Source organism: Penicillium coprophilum, assembly GCF_028826855.1.
Source record: "Penicillium coprophilum strain IBT 35676 chromosome Unknown utg000005l_segment0_segment0, whole genome shotgun sequence".
In the NCBI taxonomy this organism is placed as follows: Eukaryota; Fungi; Ascomycota; class Eurotiomycetes; order Eurotiales; family Aspergillaceae; genus Penicillium; species Penicillium coprophilum.
Genome location: NW_026622724.1, coordinates 3,586,259 through 3,603,910, shown reverse-complemented (window position 1 = coordinate 3,603,910; position 17,652 = coordinate 3,586,259). Strand labels below are relative to the sequence as shown.

The following is a 17,652-nucleotide window of genomic DNA, read 5'->3' as shown; positions in this document are numbered from 1 at the left end:
GGGTCGAGCATGCGGGGTCGAAAAAGCGGTCTCGTCGAGAAAGGTGATATCCCGAATACATTTAAAACAACAAGTCGAAAATCACAGGGGTATAAAGGGATTTGATATCAGAGAAAAAGAGAAACAGTTGCCCTACCAGAGGGAGTATACAAACAAAAAAAGGCGGGAAGTTGGGTCGTGGACGGGTACCTTTTGATGACATCAGCTCATACGATAAGTTCCGATAAGAGATAATCACATTTCTTTGCCTTCAACTTCCTCGCCTCTCCAAATGGATTCTAAAGAAAAGCGGAAATTTGAAGAGACAGATCATCAATCGGTCTCAAAGCAACGGAAGGTAATCGGACCTTCTCTCCCTCCGCCTCAGGCCGATAGTGAGACCAGCAGTGATGATGATGATGATGATGATGATGATGATGATTTCGGTCCAAGTCTTCCTCCATCCGGTCCACTGAAAGACTCGGTTCATACAGAGCCTACAGATTCCGGTATATCAAAATCGGAAAAAGAAAGCCAGCGAGATCAATGGATGCTACAGCCTCCTTCCCATTCGGATTGGGCTTCCAAGATCGACCCCACACAACTGCGAAATCGCAAGTTCAATACAAGCAAATCAGCCACAGCACCTAAGAGTATGGATTCTTCGTGGGTTGAGACTCCAGAAGAAAGAATGAAGCGACTACAGGATGCAGTCATGGGCGTGGGTGGTTCAACAAACCAGGGCGAGGACTCCAGAGGTGCTTCAAACGCAAAATTGATCGAGGATCAAATCAAGAGATACAAGGTAATTTTCATATTGGAATGGCGCCTTTATTCTCTCCGTCTCTCCTCTAACGGAAGTATAGGACGTGACTGGGAAGAACACTCGCCTGGAAAAACCAGGTGTCCAAAAAGAAGACGATGATCCCAGTGCGCGTGCGTTTGATCGGGAGAAGGATATGGCCGTTGCTTCAAAGATATCTAATGCACAGCGCCGGGAGATGGTGAAGAAGGCTGCGGATTACAATACACGTTTTACAAAGGGCAACTTTTTATAGTTAATAACTTGGTTTACGTTGATTATCTTGAATTCTCGGACTTGTTCTCGAATGAGAAGAGTCTTAGTGGTACCTGTATTGCAGAGGAACTGTCAAATACCGAATACTGGTCTGGATATAGTGTAGGTTATTCTTGGACTGTGGAGCTAGAAATCACATTTCCAAGTGCATCATTGCAATTCATGTTGTCTGTTGAAATCATGTCTTTGGGATCTTTCATTGCTATAGGAAGTGGCGTATATCAATATTATGTATAGCTAGATTTCGATAACCATTGTTACCATTCTAGATGGGTGGCTCTGCCGCCGCTTAGGGTTGTTTCCTTTTTAGGACTGTTTGCCGTTACCAAGAACGAGGACTATTAATATTTACAGTATTTGTATACCTAGGCAGTACAAGAGTGAGACCTCAAATTAAACTCGATCCCCTTTGTCCTCCCTTTTTCTTTCTCTTTCTCTCTCTCTTTCTCTTTCTCTTATGCTTACAATGATAATTGAAATGCACTCTTTCCTTGAAGAACTGGCTGGGAATAACTCGACCCAAACCTAGATCTTACGATAGACCAAGAAAGACCAAATCTAATCATAGACTAGGGCTGTGCCAATAGTATTCCCACATTCTAAGCCAGTGAGTACAATGAGAAGCACCAAACAAGCCAATCACATTACAATATAGTAAGATACAATCATGTCTTACTTGTGCTATTTGGCAGCAACGTTGCTCAACATAAGGGCATCCAACATTAAAACACTGATCCTCCATAGCCGCCCTATTCATAACTCCCACTCACTGCTGTCCAGAGCCCAGTCCATCTTGCGAGAAGGGTTTGCCAGGCAGTGCAGCACATAACGTGTGTCAGACCATGGCTTTGGGGGGAGGAGAAACTCAGCCGCGCTAAAACCGCAGATTTGACTAGATAATTACAGAAATTAGCACACACCCACGCACTCCCACTTTGGTACTGGTGTGGGAATGAAACAATCACTCACATTGACCCAGATGCCTGATCATAGATTAGGTTGGTTGTCGTAGGGGAGGCCGGCTCAATCCCACATGGCAGAAACGGTCTTCTCGATAGGTAAGATCTGGTATGTTTTAAAAGTACGTACTGTGATAACAAACTCATTGACTCGGCGAAACTCTCGACGGATAGCGTCGCGAGCGTCACGGCTTAGACCCCAGAAATATTTATCGGAGAGAGGCTCTCCAGGTACCTTATCCCAGACAATGTAGATAGAAAAGCCCTCTGAATAGAATCGTCGTTGTCTTGTCGTGCCTCTTTATGGCCCAGGAGGGCGGGAGTGACATCACATGCCATAGACTTGAGCTTTTGAAATGCCTTAACCTCAGTAGGCATATACTCCGGCATAGCTTGGAGTGCTCTGATTTCGGGCTTACTGTACTCTGTGCCAATAGTTGGAATCTGACGACAGACCCTCATAAACGCAAGCTTTTGAGTTATATCGTCCTTCCGGTAGCAAAGGAACTTTGCCATAGTTGAAACGGGGCCACGACGCTCAACTTCCCTCTGGCTCAACAGAAGCGCTGATTCCTCGAGATGTTGAGTGATAAGCCATGTTTGGGTAGGCAACGAGAAGTATGGATCGGCATCTGTTGTGAGTTCACTACCTTCTAGGCTAGCTAGAAATGGAAGTGTGACTTTTGATGCATGACTGGGAGAAGTGGAACGGAGCGGACTTTTGATACAGAGTGGAATTGAGGAGATTTGAGAGATGAAAAAGATGAGCGATGAGTGACCGTGGGACTGACATAGAAATTTCAACAAATAGACCAGTTACTTTCTAGAGATTAATAAACCATCTTCTTCCGAAATACCACGGTGATGATATAACAACCTGTATAGATAAATGTCCACTCGGTCTTTTATTAAGCCTGGTTTCTAGTACCTTGTACGGGTTCCTCTGGCTACCTAGGTATATATCTACCTAGGTATACCTGCCTAGGTATACCTGCCTAGGTATAGCACGGATGGATGAATCAGCAATTCGTCACCCAAGGTCAGTGATTATATGTGGCCCTAAGCCTATTTCGGATTAGTGCTACTCTTCTTGGTGATCGATAATGATTCCATAATCCCAATGAGATGTGGATTTCCAACGTTCTTGAGTCACGACTTGGTCTCAAGCTATATAAATAGAGAAACCTTCAGGCCTACATACAGTTTTTTTTTTTTTTTTCTAATCATAAAAACACATTCCAATTACGCTCTTTGACCCAATCTAAAAGTAAAACAATGTCGAATCCGCTCGCCCACGCCAAGATTGTTCTCCGTCGATCCAGTGACCGTGGATACGCTGAACATGGCGGCTGGCTGAAATCTTTTCATACTTTCAGCTTCGCCAGTTATTACGATCACAGATTCCAGAATTTTGGAAGCCTGCGCGTTCTAAATGAGGACCGAGTAGCAGCGCGCAATGGATTTCCAACGCATCCGCATCGCGATGCGGAAATCTTTAGCTACATCCTCAATGGTGAGCTCACGCACCGGGATAGTATGGTCAAGAAGGGCTCCGAGGGGGAGCAAGGAAAACAGTTTTACCGAATGAAGCGGGGCGATGTACAATTCACCACCGGCGGAACGGGTAAGTCTCTCGAACCTCCAAGTTCCCCTAGAGTTAATAGAAGCTGACGTGAGACAGGGATCGCACACTCGGAGCAGAACGAATCCAATAAGTCTGTTCACTTCCTTCAAATTTGGGCACTTCCCTGGAAACAGGGCCTCAGGCCACAGTACCACACTATGGCATTTAGCGAGGAAGCAAAGCGCAGAGCATTTGTCCCTATCTTATCCCCGCTTGCTGCGGGACCTGAAGCTACCCCAGCGCAGGAAGATGCTGCCGTGCCCAAAATTCCCGGTACTATCCCCATTCATGCTGATTTCGTTATGGGGGCTGGAATTATTGAGCCGGCCTCGACGTTTAAGTGGACTGTGGGCGCTGGAGAAGCTGTCGAGTCCAGGAAGAAACGAAATGTTTATATTCACCTGCCCATGACCCAACAGGGCAGGTCCAAGGTTATGATCAATGGTAGGGAGGATGCCGTTCTTGAGGAGGGCGATGGGGCTTTTATTACCATGGTCAATGCTGGAGATGCGCTCCGCGTCGAGAGTGTCGGGGAAGTAGAGGCGGAGGTTATTGTGTTGGATAGCAACTGAGAATCACCTCGAACTGAGCTTTGGTCAAGGACCTCTTATCTATATTAAGAAATCAAAGAGAAATCTGAAGTATTTGTACTCGTTAATCATCTTACATTGTTCATGTTCTCGTGCATTGTTCCACACTCCCTTGCGACAAGACCTCGAAGCCCTTGCTTCTAGCTGTAAGTCTATCTACGGAGTGTGTCAATCTCTCGTTCGAAAGCAGACGGAGCTCAATACCTGTTGGCTGAAACTAGTTGAATTGGCGAGTGCTGAAATGGCCATTGATTGATTGGTTGTGGTCAGATCTGGCTCGGGGCCACGTAAACATGAGAGGAAATTCAAACGAAGCTGGAAGTGCACAGCCTAGGGGTAAACAGCTCCGGAGAGCCAGAAACATGGATTTTGATTGACCATTGTGAAATGATGATGTGAGGTCGAGGAGAATTGGGATGCTGTTTTTTTGTGACTATACAAATCCCTCTAGAGTGCTTTCGGAATCTCTTTTTCGGGGGATATCTTTCGAGTGGTAAAGAAATCCAAAGAATATAACGGCAGAGTGGAGAAGGGCCTCGGGGCTTCCATTGATATATTTTCTTGGAATGGACATAGTTTTACAGGGAGTTGACCCTATCACCCCAGTCTCAGGACTTCTCACCCATATCACCTACACTCCCCCTGGAGTGCCGCTTGACTGCCGAGGGTAAAGTGAGTACTGAATATGTCGAATAAGTGTGACTGAGTTCGTGTGACTAGGCAGACAGAAAGTCCTGTTTTTCACCTATGGTCGTATACATGACTTATTAGTTACTAGCGAGAAGATATCTAGCCTAGCAGTGTCCTACCTACCAAAATTATCGCGGGCGTAAATAGATAGATCAGTGGAGGAAGTGGTCTTTAGAGGTGATAGAGGAAATAATAATTGATCTTGCATTTAAGTAGCTATCTGGTATTCAGGAGAGGCTTTAGATTACAAACCTAATATAATATCTATTAGGTTATTGAATCTTGTATAGACTGCGGCATATCCGCTCCAATGGATATCAGGCCGATCCTTATATCCGCACTATGTAAAGGATCAAGGTCCTTTCAATTCTGATACTCGGTCATTTACCTAAGTACGTCATTCATGTCCCGGGGTCAAAGCGGGGTTGATTCGTAATCGGCTCAGTACTCGGTTCGAGTAAAAATGCGGGGTCCTATATCCAAGCATAAGAACCCCTAGATCCTTAGGATCCTATTCCCTCCTACAAGAGTTAGTCTTATAACTTAAGACAATATATTTAATCCTCTCTCCCAATCATTAAGCCTTATATCTTACCCGGTTAATAGGCCTTATACCTAATAATCGTATACTCTAATATTTCTAACTCTTCTTCTTTAACTACCTAAGATATAATAGCTTCCCGCTATATTACCTAAAGTAATACCGGAAATCTAGAGGAGACCTCTTAAATTAGGAACGACTAAGGACTAATACTATAAGTCTAAGAAATTAAGGAATAAGAAACTCAAACTATCTATAAGACTTAACCAATAGAAAGACTAGATCTACCACTAGATCTATAGGATCCCCTAGTTAGGGCTATATAAAGCCTAGAATTAGAATAGACTAGCCTAGAACTAGCTAAAGCTACCACTAAAGAACTAGAGGAGACTATCTAGGCCCTTATAAAGAAGGTAGAGCTATAATAATAACTTATTATAGTAAAACGACTTATTATAGAGAATAAAAAGGAGCTAAATAGCTACTAGCCTAATCGTGAATCCTTATTAGAAAGTAAGCGAAGCTAAAGGGGAGAAATTAAACACTATATTAAAAAATTTAAGGAAAACTTTAGTATCTACTAAAGAGAAGAATAGCTAAATAACCTTAATACACTTTTTAGAGATACCCTAAGAAAATATATTTTAGACTTATAAAAAGTCCTTATAGCCGAAAACTACCTATATATATCCTATAAGAATAAATAGCGAAACTATATATTAAACTACCCTAAGGAGAAGATAAACTAGAAAGCTTTTAAAGAATAGACTAAAACCCTACTCTAAAACTCCTATAATATTATTACTAATATCCTAGTACTCTACTAGAAGGTAGAAATATACCTAGAATAAGACCCCTATATTTTTAATTAATACCTTATATCCCTAGAGAAATACCTACTAGCCTAGTTAGAAGAATAGAGAGCCTAAACACTATTTATAAAGCTTACTAAAGTACTTTAGGACTATATTATTACCTATATAAATAGGGAACTACCTACTACTAGAACCCTTATAGTATAGAAAGTATCTATACTATAGAATATATACCTAGTATACTAAAAAAGAAAGGAATACCTAACCTATAGGTAAGATAAGAGAAAAAGAGGAAACTATACTAAATTAACACTAAATTATCCTTATAACTATAGCTTATCCTAGCTAAACTATAGACCTTAAGAAGTATAAGGGGGTCCCTAAGGTATATCCTTTAGAGGAAGAACCTAATCTAGAGACTAAGCTAGAGGATAAGGTAGAGGATATAGAGGATTAAGATCCTATACCTTAGGAGTAAATACTACCCCTATAGAAAAAGGATCTAGTACTAATAATACACTAAGTAGAGCTTATTTCCTCTATAGGGATAAAACACACTAGGTAAATAACTACCCCTAGAAGGTAATAGTCTAAACCCTTATCTAAACCTTACGCTTAAAGGATTAAAACCCCTAGGGAAAAATAGGTAGACTAGAGTAGATCCTAATATACTAGTCCTATACCTATAAATTAGGACTATAATATAACTCTATATACTAATCACTCTTAGAAATAGGGTTAAAATATATATAGACCTAGATATAGGAGTAGAATATAATATAGTTAGTAAAGAATTTACCTATAGCTAAAAACTACTTACTACCCTATTTTCTTCTCTATCCCTAAAAGGTATATCCCTATAATAACTATATATATATAGAGTATTCTAGGTCCCTTTTATAATAAAGGACTCTAGAGGGACTAAGAAAGAAATTAAAAGGCCTTATATAGGAATCGATAGAGATATATATATAGAAAGAAGTCTAGTACTCCTATTATATATTTTTATTAATAATTTTAATATTACCCTTTATCCTAGGGTAGACCACTAGTGGTTTAGAGTAAAATCTTTTAAATTAGTAAACCTATATTAGTTTACTAAATTATTAAAAAATTCTATATTTATCTATACCCTAGTAAAGCTCCCTAAGGAAGTCTAGCTTCTATATAAAAATAATACTAATTTAGGGCTAGATCTATTATAGATACCCCCTAAGCTAGAATAGTACCTTAATATATTCGACTATAAGAAGGTAGGTACCCTACTAATCTCTAAAGTATTAGACTATACTATTAAACTTAAGGAAGGGAAAATACTACCCTATAGGCTAATCTACCCTCTATCTAGGATAGAGCTAAAAGAGCTCTAGGCCTATCTTATAGAAAATATTAAGAAAAAGAGGATTTAACCCTTAAAAAGCCCTATAGGTATACTAATCCTCTTTATCCTAAAGAAAGATAGAGGATTATATCTATATATAGACTATTAGGGTCTTAATAGAGTATTAGTTAAGAACTAGTACCTACTACCTCTTATCTTAGAAATCCTAGACTATCTCTTAGGAGCCTAGTACTTTAGTAAGGTCGATATTAAAGATACCTACTATTATATTAGGATATAAGAAGGAGATAAATAGAAGACTACTTTTTAAATAAGATATAGCTATTTTAAGTATATAGTTATACCTTTTAGTTTATTAAATACCCCTACTATATTCTAAAGCTATATCTATATAGTACTAAGTAGGCTAATTAATACTATTTATATAGTATACCTAGATAATATCCTTATCTTTACTCCTAATTAGGAATTATATAAAAACACTATAGTTAGTCTTTAAATAGCTAAGAAAAGTAGAGCTATATATAAAACTATTAAAATATACCTTTTACTAAAAGGAAGTAGAATTCCTAGGGTTTATTATTAATAGAAAAGGGGTATAAATAGATAAAATTTATATCTAGGTTATCTAAGACTAAGAGGAACTTAAAAGCTACTATAATATATAAGTATTTCTAGGGTTCTATAACTTCTATCGAAGATTTATTAAAGGATACTCCTATATCTCCCTACCCTTAACTAAAATACTTAAAGGATTAAAAAATAGGAAGAAACTAGGGAGAGTCTAACTTAATAGAGCTAAAGTAGAGGTATTCTAATACCTAAAAGGGTCCTTTAAATCTATAGCCCTACTATACTATTTTAACCTAGAATAGTGTATCTAGTTAGAGACTAACGCTTTAAATAAGGGAATAGATAGAGTACTATCCTAACTAGATAAGGAAGGGTGATAGTATCTAGTCGCTTTTTAGTTAAGGAAGTTCTTAGGTATAGAACTAAACTATATAATACTAGACTAGGAGCTACTTACTATTATCTACTCCTTCTAATATTAGAGATACTACCTTAATAGGAGTAAATACCTAATCGAAGTACTATCTAATTATATAAATCTATATACCTTTATAATATAATAGAAATTAAATAGATAATAAGTATATTAGTGTATATTCTTAATACCTTTTAACTTTATTATAAAGTATAGGCTAGGAAAGATAAACCCTATAGATAGGCTATCTAGAATCCTAAATTCTAAGTAAGTAGCCTTAGGAATAGAACTAATAATCCTAATTTAAGACTAAATTATAGATAATAATAGCCTAACCTATAGGGGTAATAGGGAACTATTAGTCCTTATAATATAAAGTATTATAGGAACTAAAAATCTAGATATAGATTATAAATATAATTTAGGAGAATATAACTTAGAATTCTAATTTAGATTTAAGTAAATAGCTATATAGGGAAACCCTAGATCTAGTATACCTATAGATATAAATATAGAAAGTATTAGTGTAGATAATTAGTTAGAATAGAGAGAACTATATAATAATCTAAAAATATTATTTAATATTAGGGATTCTATAATAGTAGAAATCTAGTCTATTAGTAATAATACTAAAGATATTCTTAAGTAGGTATAAAGGCTATAGGCTAAAGATCTAGAGATAGTCTACTAAAGTAGGGATATCTTAGTATAGAAACCTAGTATAAAAGGCTAGTTAGTTAATACCTTAGGAATACTATAGTACTAAGGATAAATATATATACTAAAAAGGGAGGGTATTTATATAAAACTATTATAAATATACTATAATAACCCTACTACTAGCTACTTTAGTAGGGTAAGGATAGAGGAGTTACTTAGATATAACTACCACTAGATTTATATATAAATAGATATTAAAAACTATATTAAGACCTATAAAATATACTAAACTATATAAATACTATAGTATAAGCTATTTAGTAAGCTTAAACCACTACTAATTCTATCCTACCCCTTTATAGAACTATTAATAGATTTTATTATAGGGCTACCTTAATTAACCTAGGAAAGAAGGATAGTTAATTATATTTTAGTAGTTATAGACTATTTCTTAAAATAGTGCCTTTTCTTCCTAGTTTTAACTATAATAGATACTTTAGAATTAGCTAAGCTCTTCTATTAAAAAGTTAAACTAAGATTTAGACCACTAAATAGTATTATATCTAACTAAGGGTTAGTTTTTATAAGTAGATTTTAGTTAAAACTATATTATCTATCTAAGATAAAACTATAGTTCTTAATAGTATTTTACCCCTAAAATAATAGGTAAATAGAATAAATAAACTAAACCCTAGAATATTACCTACACTACTTTATTAATACCTAGTAGAAGATATAGCCCTTACTACTATAGGTAGTAGAGTTCTCCTATAATAATACTATTAATACTATAATAGGAATATCACTATTTTAGGCACTACTAGGTTTTAACCTAAACTTTTAAATATATACTAAGGATAGTAGTGTAGAGAGAGGGACACTAGTAGTATTATCTTATATTAAAAAGCTAGAGGAGCTTTAAGAAAAACTATAGATATTATAGCGAAAAGCTACTAAGATATAAGCGCTCTATTATAATAAATATTATAAAGAAATATATATTATTTAAGGAGAATAACCTAGTAGTACTATTAATAAAAAACCTATAACTTAAAGAAGGAACTATAAAGAAACTATCCCTAAGATAGGTAGGACTATTTAGAATCCTTAAATATATAGGAAAATAAGTATACTAACTCTAACTCCTAGAATATAGAGTAATTTATAATATATTCCTAGTCTAGCTACTATAACTATAGTAATAAAGGGTAGGGGAACTAGAATAATTACCCTTAACTAAGTTAGCTAATAATAATAAATAGGAAGTCGAAGAGATTAAGAGAGACTAGAAGTTCGATAGAGAACTATACTACCTTATAAAATAGGTAGGCTAGCCCTTAAAATATAACTAGTAGGTCCTAGAAGATAATATAATAAATATACTAAAAATAATAGTAAGATATAAGAAAACTAAGAAAGATAAGACTAGTTAATATTAGGGTACTAAACTAAACCTAGAATAGTACCGAAAATTAGATATTATAAATTATTATCTAGACTATCTTACTATAGCGGATAAAGTAGAAGAAGATATAGAAAAACCCTAGAAAACGCTAAGGGATACCACTAGAACACTAATAAGAAGGGGATAAGAATATACCCCTAAATATAGGGGTTTAAAGGGAAAATACCTATATAGGTATTAAGGTACTAGGCTATATCCTCCTTAAGGCCCTTAGCCTTAGTATTATCTATAATATCCTAGATACCTTAGTAGAAGGCTATAACACTAGTATACTAGCTCTAAGTAGTCTCCTTAGTTACCTAGAGTTAGGGGTATTATATAGCCTTATTAGCTAATTTTATAAATTCGATAGCTAAGGTAGGGAGGGTAGGCTTAGGAACTACTAGCGAAATATAGCTAGATACCTACTAGGAATAGGTATCCTAAGTCTCCTATTAAATATTAGTATATATAAAAGTACCTAAAAGAAAGGTATATACCTAGGTTATATTTACCCTAGTTAATCTATAAGCCTAGCGATAGGCCTTAATAAAATTATTAAAGCTAGCGAGAAGGTATTATATAGTATCTATAATAGCTATAATAAACTTATAAGGTAGGAGTAATTTAGTGGCCTCCTTATCTATAAATATATCTAAAGAGGGGCTATATCTACTAGCTATATTTAACTAAAATAACTCTACCTAAGAAAGATAGGCTAATAGCTTAAAATAGTTTCTCTTAATACCCTTAGGAACCTATAAAATTAAGTAAAATTAGTATAACTAGGCACCGAAATAGGGTAGGAATAAAATAGGTTACTTACTAACTTATAAGGCTTATATAGCTGATTATAATACTAGTAATTCTTACTATTATAGGTCTTAGTAAAGTAATAGACTAAAAAAACCTAGAGAGACTGTAAATTAGTATTAGTCTACTCCGAAAGAGATACCTACAAGGGATCTTGGTGGCCTTCGGCCACCAGATAGTCCTTGTGGAGCGAAGTGACAAGGCTTTTACCTACTTAGGTACTGGTTTTTTTTTATATAATCACTATCGTATTTAGATTCAGACAGTTTATATCATGTGATAAATAATTTCAGTGCCGGGCTTGGTGTATATCTACTGCCGGCAGAATTATTCTGCCATTTCTCAGCGATGACATTTTCGCCGCATTAGAACTCTATGGATTTGGACCTCATATATGAGCAAGGTCACGTGACACACACCCGAGCCCTTATGATATGGGTTGCTTCGCTTCGCTCCGCAATAAGTATATTATATACTATACAAGGGATCTTGGTGGCCTTCGGCCACCAGATAGACCTTGTGAAGCGAAGTGACTTATTAGTAGTTAGTGACTGGGTATTGATTACGTAATCACCACTGGATTTAGATTCGCTAGTGTATATCACGTGATAAGAACTTTCAGTACTAAGGCCTCTAGTACAGAGGCCCAGCAGAATTATTCTGCCATTTCTCAGCGATCATTTTTCACCGCATTAGAATCCTATGGATTTGGACCTCATATAGGAGCAAGGTCACGTGACATACACCCGAGCCCTTATGATATGGGTTGCTTCGCTTCGCTCCGCAATTAACTACAAGGGATCTTGGTGGCCTTCGGCCACTAGATAGACCTTGTGAAGCGAAGTGACTTATTAGTAGTTAGTTAGTGAGTGACTATGTGTTGATTACGTAACCACAGCTGGATCTAGATTCACTATTTTATATCACGTGATAAGAATTTCCAGTACTAAGGCCTCTAGTACAGAGGCCCGGCAGAATTATTCTGCCATTTCTCAGCGATCATTTTTCACCGCATTAGAATCCTATAGATTTGGACCTCATATAGGAGCAAGGTCACGTGACATACACCTGAGCCCTTATGATATGGGTTGCTTCGCTTCGCTACGCAATAATAAACTTTATAGGGAAGAGGAATATAGAAAATCAAAACTATTATTATTAGATAAATTCTTTTAATTTTAGGCTTAAATAAAAGCTAAAAGTCCCATCTATCTACTGATTATTTTTTTAATTCGTTCCGACTACTAGAACCTAAGAAATCTGAGATAGAAGTTCTCGAAATATAGACTTAACGAGTTTCGAGGTCTTTTAGATAATGATAATAATGATGATAATGATGATAATAATGAATCTATTAACCTGATATAGCTCACTAATTATATATATACTACTATATAGGGATAGTGTCCTAGAGCCTACTCCTAACGATAAATAGTGGTGTATCCCTAATATATAAATCTACCTAGTATACTAGACTTAATTCCTTAAGGTCCTATAACCTAAATTATAAGGCTATAAACTAGCTAGTAAAAATATAAAATAATATAAGAAATATAATATAAAGAAAGTAATCTATCCTATATAGATAGTTTCTATGGATATCTTATAGATATCCACTAAATATCTATAAAATATCTATAAAATATCTATAAGATATCCTTAAGATCTATAGGATATCCTCTAATTATCTATATTAATATATAATATAGCTAATTATCTAGGTAAACCATATTAAAAGTAAGTCTAAGTTAGAATATCCTAGTATATTTACTTTACCCCTAAAAACCTCTACTAGTTTAGATATAAGCCTCTCTATTCTTTTAAGTACCCTACTATATTATATATTATAATTGTTAACTTCTTAATATCTTAATTATAGTTCTTATTCACTAATTTAGATATAGATTTAGCTTCTAATTAGATATATCCTAATAACTTCTCTGATTTTTTAGGTATCTAAATACTAGTCCTATCGATATCGCTAACTTATTTAACTTATTTAACCTTTATACCATTATCCCTTACTTATATTGGACCTCCCCTTTAAAAGCACTAGGTTTTATATCTATCTAATTCTATATATAATAATATAGAGGACTTATAGAATAAATTCGTTAGTTAGTAGCTTATAACTAAGTATAGATCTTAGTCTAATATAAAGAATATAATTCGATAGGAATTAAAAAGTAAATTAGATATCTAGGATAGCTTCTACTAGGTTACGAATAATAAAAATAGAAAGCTAAAGGTTATATATAAGGTATATCTCTATATAATTAGCTATCTAAGATTCTAGTGTACTTGTTCTCCGCCTATAATAGTGTACCTTAAAACTAGAGTATATTTAAAGAAAAGTGGCCTAAGAATCGACTAGCTTATTAAAAGAATAGTATATAAACTAGCTTACTTAACTAGTGTTACTATAGTAGGTAAGTTCCTTATAATTTAGTAGCTAATATTAAGTACTATAATCTAGCTAGGTACTACTAGTATATTATTTACCTAAGACTATCTCTCCGATACTATTCTAAGATTTATTTTAACTATATATCTACCCTTTTAAGTGATTAAATACCCCTAGTTCTAGTATATATTAGAGGTTACTTAGTAATCATCCACTAAACTTATAATTCTATTAGTATAAACTATTTAATATTATCTCGATATTATAGTCTAGAATAACTAGAAGGGGATTCTATATAGACTTCTAGAGGGGTACTAGCTACCGATAGCCTTAGATTACTAGACTTCTCCTTTCTAGTAGGCCTTTATAGCTATTACTAGTCACTTTATCGATTATAACTAGGATTACTATAAGGTTCTTCTAGGCTTTAAGTCTCTCTATAGCTCCTACACTAGTGAAAATCTTAGTAAAACTATAACCTAGATCCTAATAGAATATAGTATCTTAGATTATATCCTATTAGTGACTATAGATAACGTAACTAATAATAATACTTTAATATAGAGTATCTAGGAGAACCTTTGTCTTAGTATTTATTAGATATCTCGATCTTCTATATCCTATATATTATATATATAATCTAGCTAAGTCTTAATAAGCTTCTTAGGAAGCTTAAGGTAGTGCTAAGTAATAAGGAGATTAAGTTAGAGTAGTCTAACGAAAAAACCTACTCCTTCTAGAATAAGTGTAATATCTTTAGCGGTATCTAGATTATAGATATATTAAAAAAGGTATATCTTCTACCCCTAGATCCTTATAATAGCTAGACTAATAAAAGTATAGAAGATCTAAGGACTAGTAGTCTTTATTAATATAAGCCCACAATATTAGGAGGTATTTATAGCCCTTTAGCTAGAGCCTATATTAATTCTAATCTAAGATATTTAGATATAATAGAACTTAATATTTCTAATACTTAACTAGGCTAAGAAGCTCTAGCTATTCTATGATTAGTATTATACTAATTATTAATATCTTTATTTTAAGCTTGATTAAGAAGAGTGGTATTAAGTCGAATATCTTCTTCTTCTAATAAAGCCCTTCTTTGATTTTATAATAATACTATTAAAGACTAAGGATATTACTATATATAATATCTATAGTATTTATAATAAACTTTTCTCCTATCTTAATATAGCTAAGGCGAAGCTTAAGAATAAAGGTATAACCTAGAAGAAATAGATATTATAGGCACTCTAAATAGTAAAGAAAAAGCTCTCTAAGTACTATACTACCACTAAATATAAGCCTTATAGTAATATCTACGCTCTAGTAATAATCTTCTCTCTATCAAAGAAGGTCTAGTACTTTTCCTTAACTAATTAGTAGGGCGATATTAATTATATAAATTATTATTAAGAGGTCCTAAACTAAGAGTTTAATTAATATAGGAAGATACTTACCTATAATACTAATAACCTAGTGGTACTAGAGACTTCTAGAGTAGCTATTAATAAGAATGATAACTATAATCTTAATATTACTTATATATTATAAAATTAGCTATTAGAAGAGCTTATAAAACTAGATAATAATAAGATTATATAATATCTTACTTATAGAACTAAGTAATAGAAACCTTAAATTTTCTAGAAGGAATATAAGTAGAGCTTCCTAACCCTAGTAAGGATAGTAAGGGATATTCTATCTATCCCTACTAGTGGTACTAGTGTTAAATAACTATTTAATTATACTTATAATATCTATTATTACTATTATAGTTAATTAAAGCTGAGTATAATCTATAGCCTAATACTATATTAGTTTACTACTAACTTTAATCTTCGATATAAGGAGCTAGGGATTATTAAAGAGTATCTATCCTAAGGTAAAGCTACTTTACTAGGTTAAACCTAGAGATTATTACTATAGCTTAAGGTATTAGAGCCTATTAGTGATAATAAGGAGGAGGATTAAGAGACTAGACTTAAGGCTACCTAGCACACTAAGAGCGGTAATAATAACTCGGATAATAATAGTGCTAAGCGATATAGATAGGTAAAAGGAAAATAACCTTAAAAACGACTATATAACGCTATTAAAGAGGATGATAAGCTTCTAGAGATACTAGTGGATAGGAGTATACCAGGCCGTTTAGGGCGGATTCGAAAATAGCTAAGGTTACTAGATGGCTTCTAGTTAGATCTATAAATAGTAAATAGGGCCTAGAAGATTTAAATTCATAAAACCCCCTAAAAAAGTATAGACTAAATCTCTAACTATAGTTAAAAGACTAGATTTACGACTATAATTAGAGATTCTAATTGTATACTACTATAAGTAGAGTAGTGCTCAACCTTCTACCTATAATTTCTAACTGAGGTCAGAAATTATACTTACCTAGTGATATTCAACAACCTTAAGTACCAAGTGTTATACAAAAAATATATAGGAATATATAATAATAATATATACCCCTTAAGGTCATAAGTCTAGGTATATTTATATTATTTAATTTAATATCCATTAGATATCCGTAGATATCTAATAGATATAAGGTCTATATCTAAATCCTTAAGGCTACGGATATTAGATATCAAAAGTTTCTAAATCCGCACTTTATAGATATAGATTACGGATATCTGTGGATATTGCGGATTGTGCTATAGTCTAATATAGACTATTGATATAATTAGTCTTAGTCCTACTTTACCCCTACTTTTGTTCCTTAGTATTATATAGCTAAGACCTAACCTAAACCTAAACCTAATATCCGACTAATTAGAATAGCTAGATTAAAGCGAAACCTACCTATTAGCTATAGTAAGTAGCCTATCGCTATACCTAATAAAGAAGATAGTAATAAGTAAGAGAGAGTTACTTATAACCTAAATACCCTAATCCCTAAACTATAGAGACTAGTTAGTACTAGTGAATATAAAGAAGATAATAATAATAGAGAAGGTTCCTCTATTTATAAATAACTATAGAAGACCCTAAATTATAAATAATTTTATAAACTTAGCTATAAATACTAGAACTTAAGAAAGAGAGTCTAGGAATTAGAGGATAAAGTAGCTATCCTATATTTAGATAAGATTAAGACTAAGATAATTATCGAGACACTTACTTAGGAGTGAGATAAGGTGATTACCCACTAAGATATCGCTATCTATAAACGTAGCGATCTTACTTTCTACCTTATAAATCTCTAGAACTAGACTAGTGCTAGTATACTAATTATAGAGGGTACTACTACCTAAAAGTCTATAAAGATACCTAATACTCCGATACTTAGCGATAGTAAAGAAGTTCGATTTAAAGTATAGGAGACTATTATCTAATAGAAACTTAAAGCGAATAATATATTTTATAAGCGAGCTACGTATATAAGCGAGCTATATACCCTACCTAAAATATATCTATAAATTAGTAATTAATTAATTTAACTACCCACTATACCACTAATTCACTCTTAAAGCTCTAGAAATTTAATAGAGTAAGAGGGTAGGATCTTATTAGCTATCTAGGCTTTTAAGAATTAAGAAATCTTATTAATTTATAGTATAGCGCGCTACTATAAAGTCCCTAAATCTACACTTTAGATATATCTATATAGGGTCTAACAATATATAACTACTTACGTAAACTCCTATAAATTAACAAAAATCGAAGAAGAATCTTAAGAAATAGATTCTCTCTATAGATTCTTATAGATTAACTAT

General features: G+C 34.0%; 3 protein-coding genes across 3 annotated transcripts; all 3 read left to right on the top strand.

Moving 5' to 3' along the window:
- Positions 1-271: 271 nt before the first annotated feature.
- On the top strand, positions 272-1,037 carry N7500_008876 (GPALPP motifs-containing protein 1; the record flags this gene model as incomplete). The annotated part of the gene is made up of 2 exons (XM_056680020.1): positions 272-784; positions 846-1,037. 2 exons carry the CDS (start codon positions 272-274, stop codon positions 1,035-1,037), a joined length of 705 nt encoding a protein of 234 aa, XP_056530392.1.
- A 2,254-nt stretch (positions 1,038-3,291) lies between these two features.
- Positions 3,292-4,212, top strand: N7500_008875 (pirin family protein; the record flags this gene model as incomplete). Its single annotated transcript, XM_056680019.1, has 2 exons — positions 3,292-3,640; positions 3,698-4,212. 2 exons carry the CDS (start codon positions 3,292-3,294, stop codon positions 4,210-4,212), a joined length of 864 nt encoding a protein of 287 aa, XP_056530391.1.
- A 9,529-nt stretch (positions 4,213-13,741) lies between these two features.
- On the top strand, positions 13,742-15,292 carry N7500_008874 (uncharacterized protein; the record flags this gene model as incomplete). Its single annotated transcript, XM_056680018.1, has 7 exons — positions 13,742-13,783; positions 13,804-13,845; positions 14,330-14,393; positions 14,421-14,464; positions 14,572-14,630; positions 15,091-15,149; positions 15,192-15,292. Coding segments are annotated over 7 exons (411 nt in total), but the record flags the coding sequence as incomplete, so codon positions are not given.
- Between the last annotated feature and the right edge of the window lie 2,360 nt (positions 15,293-17,652).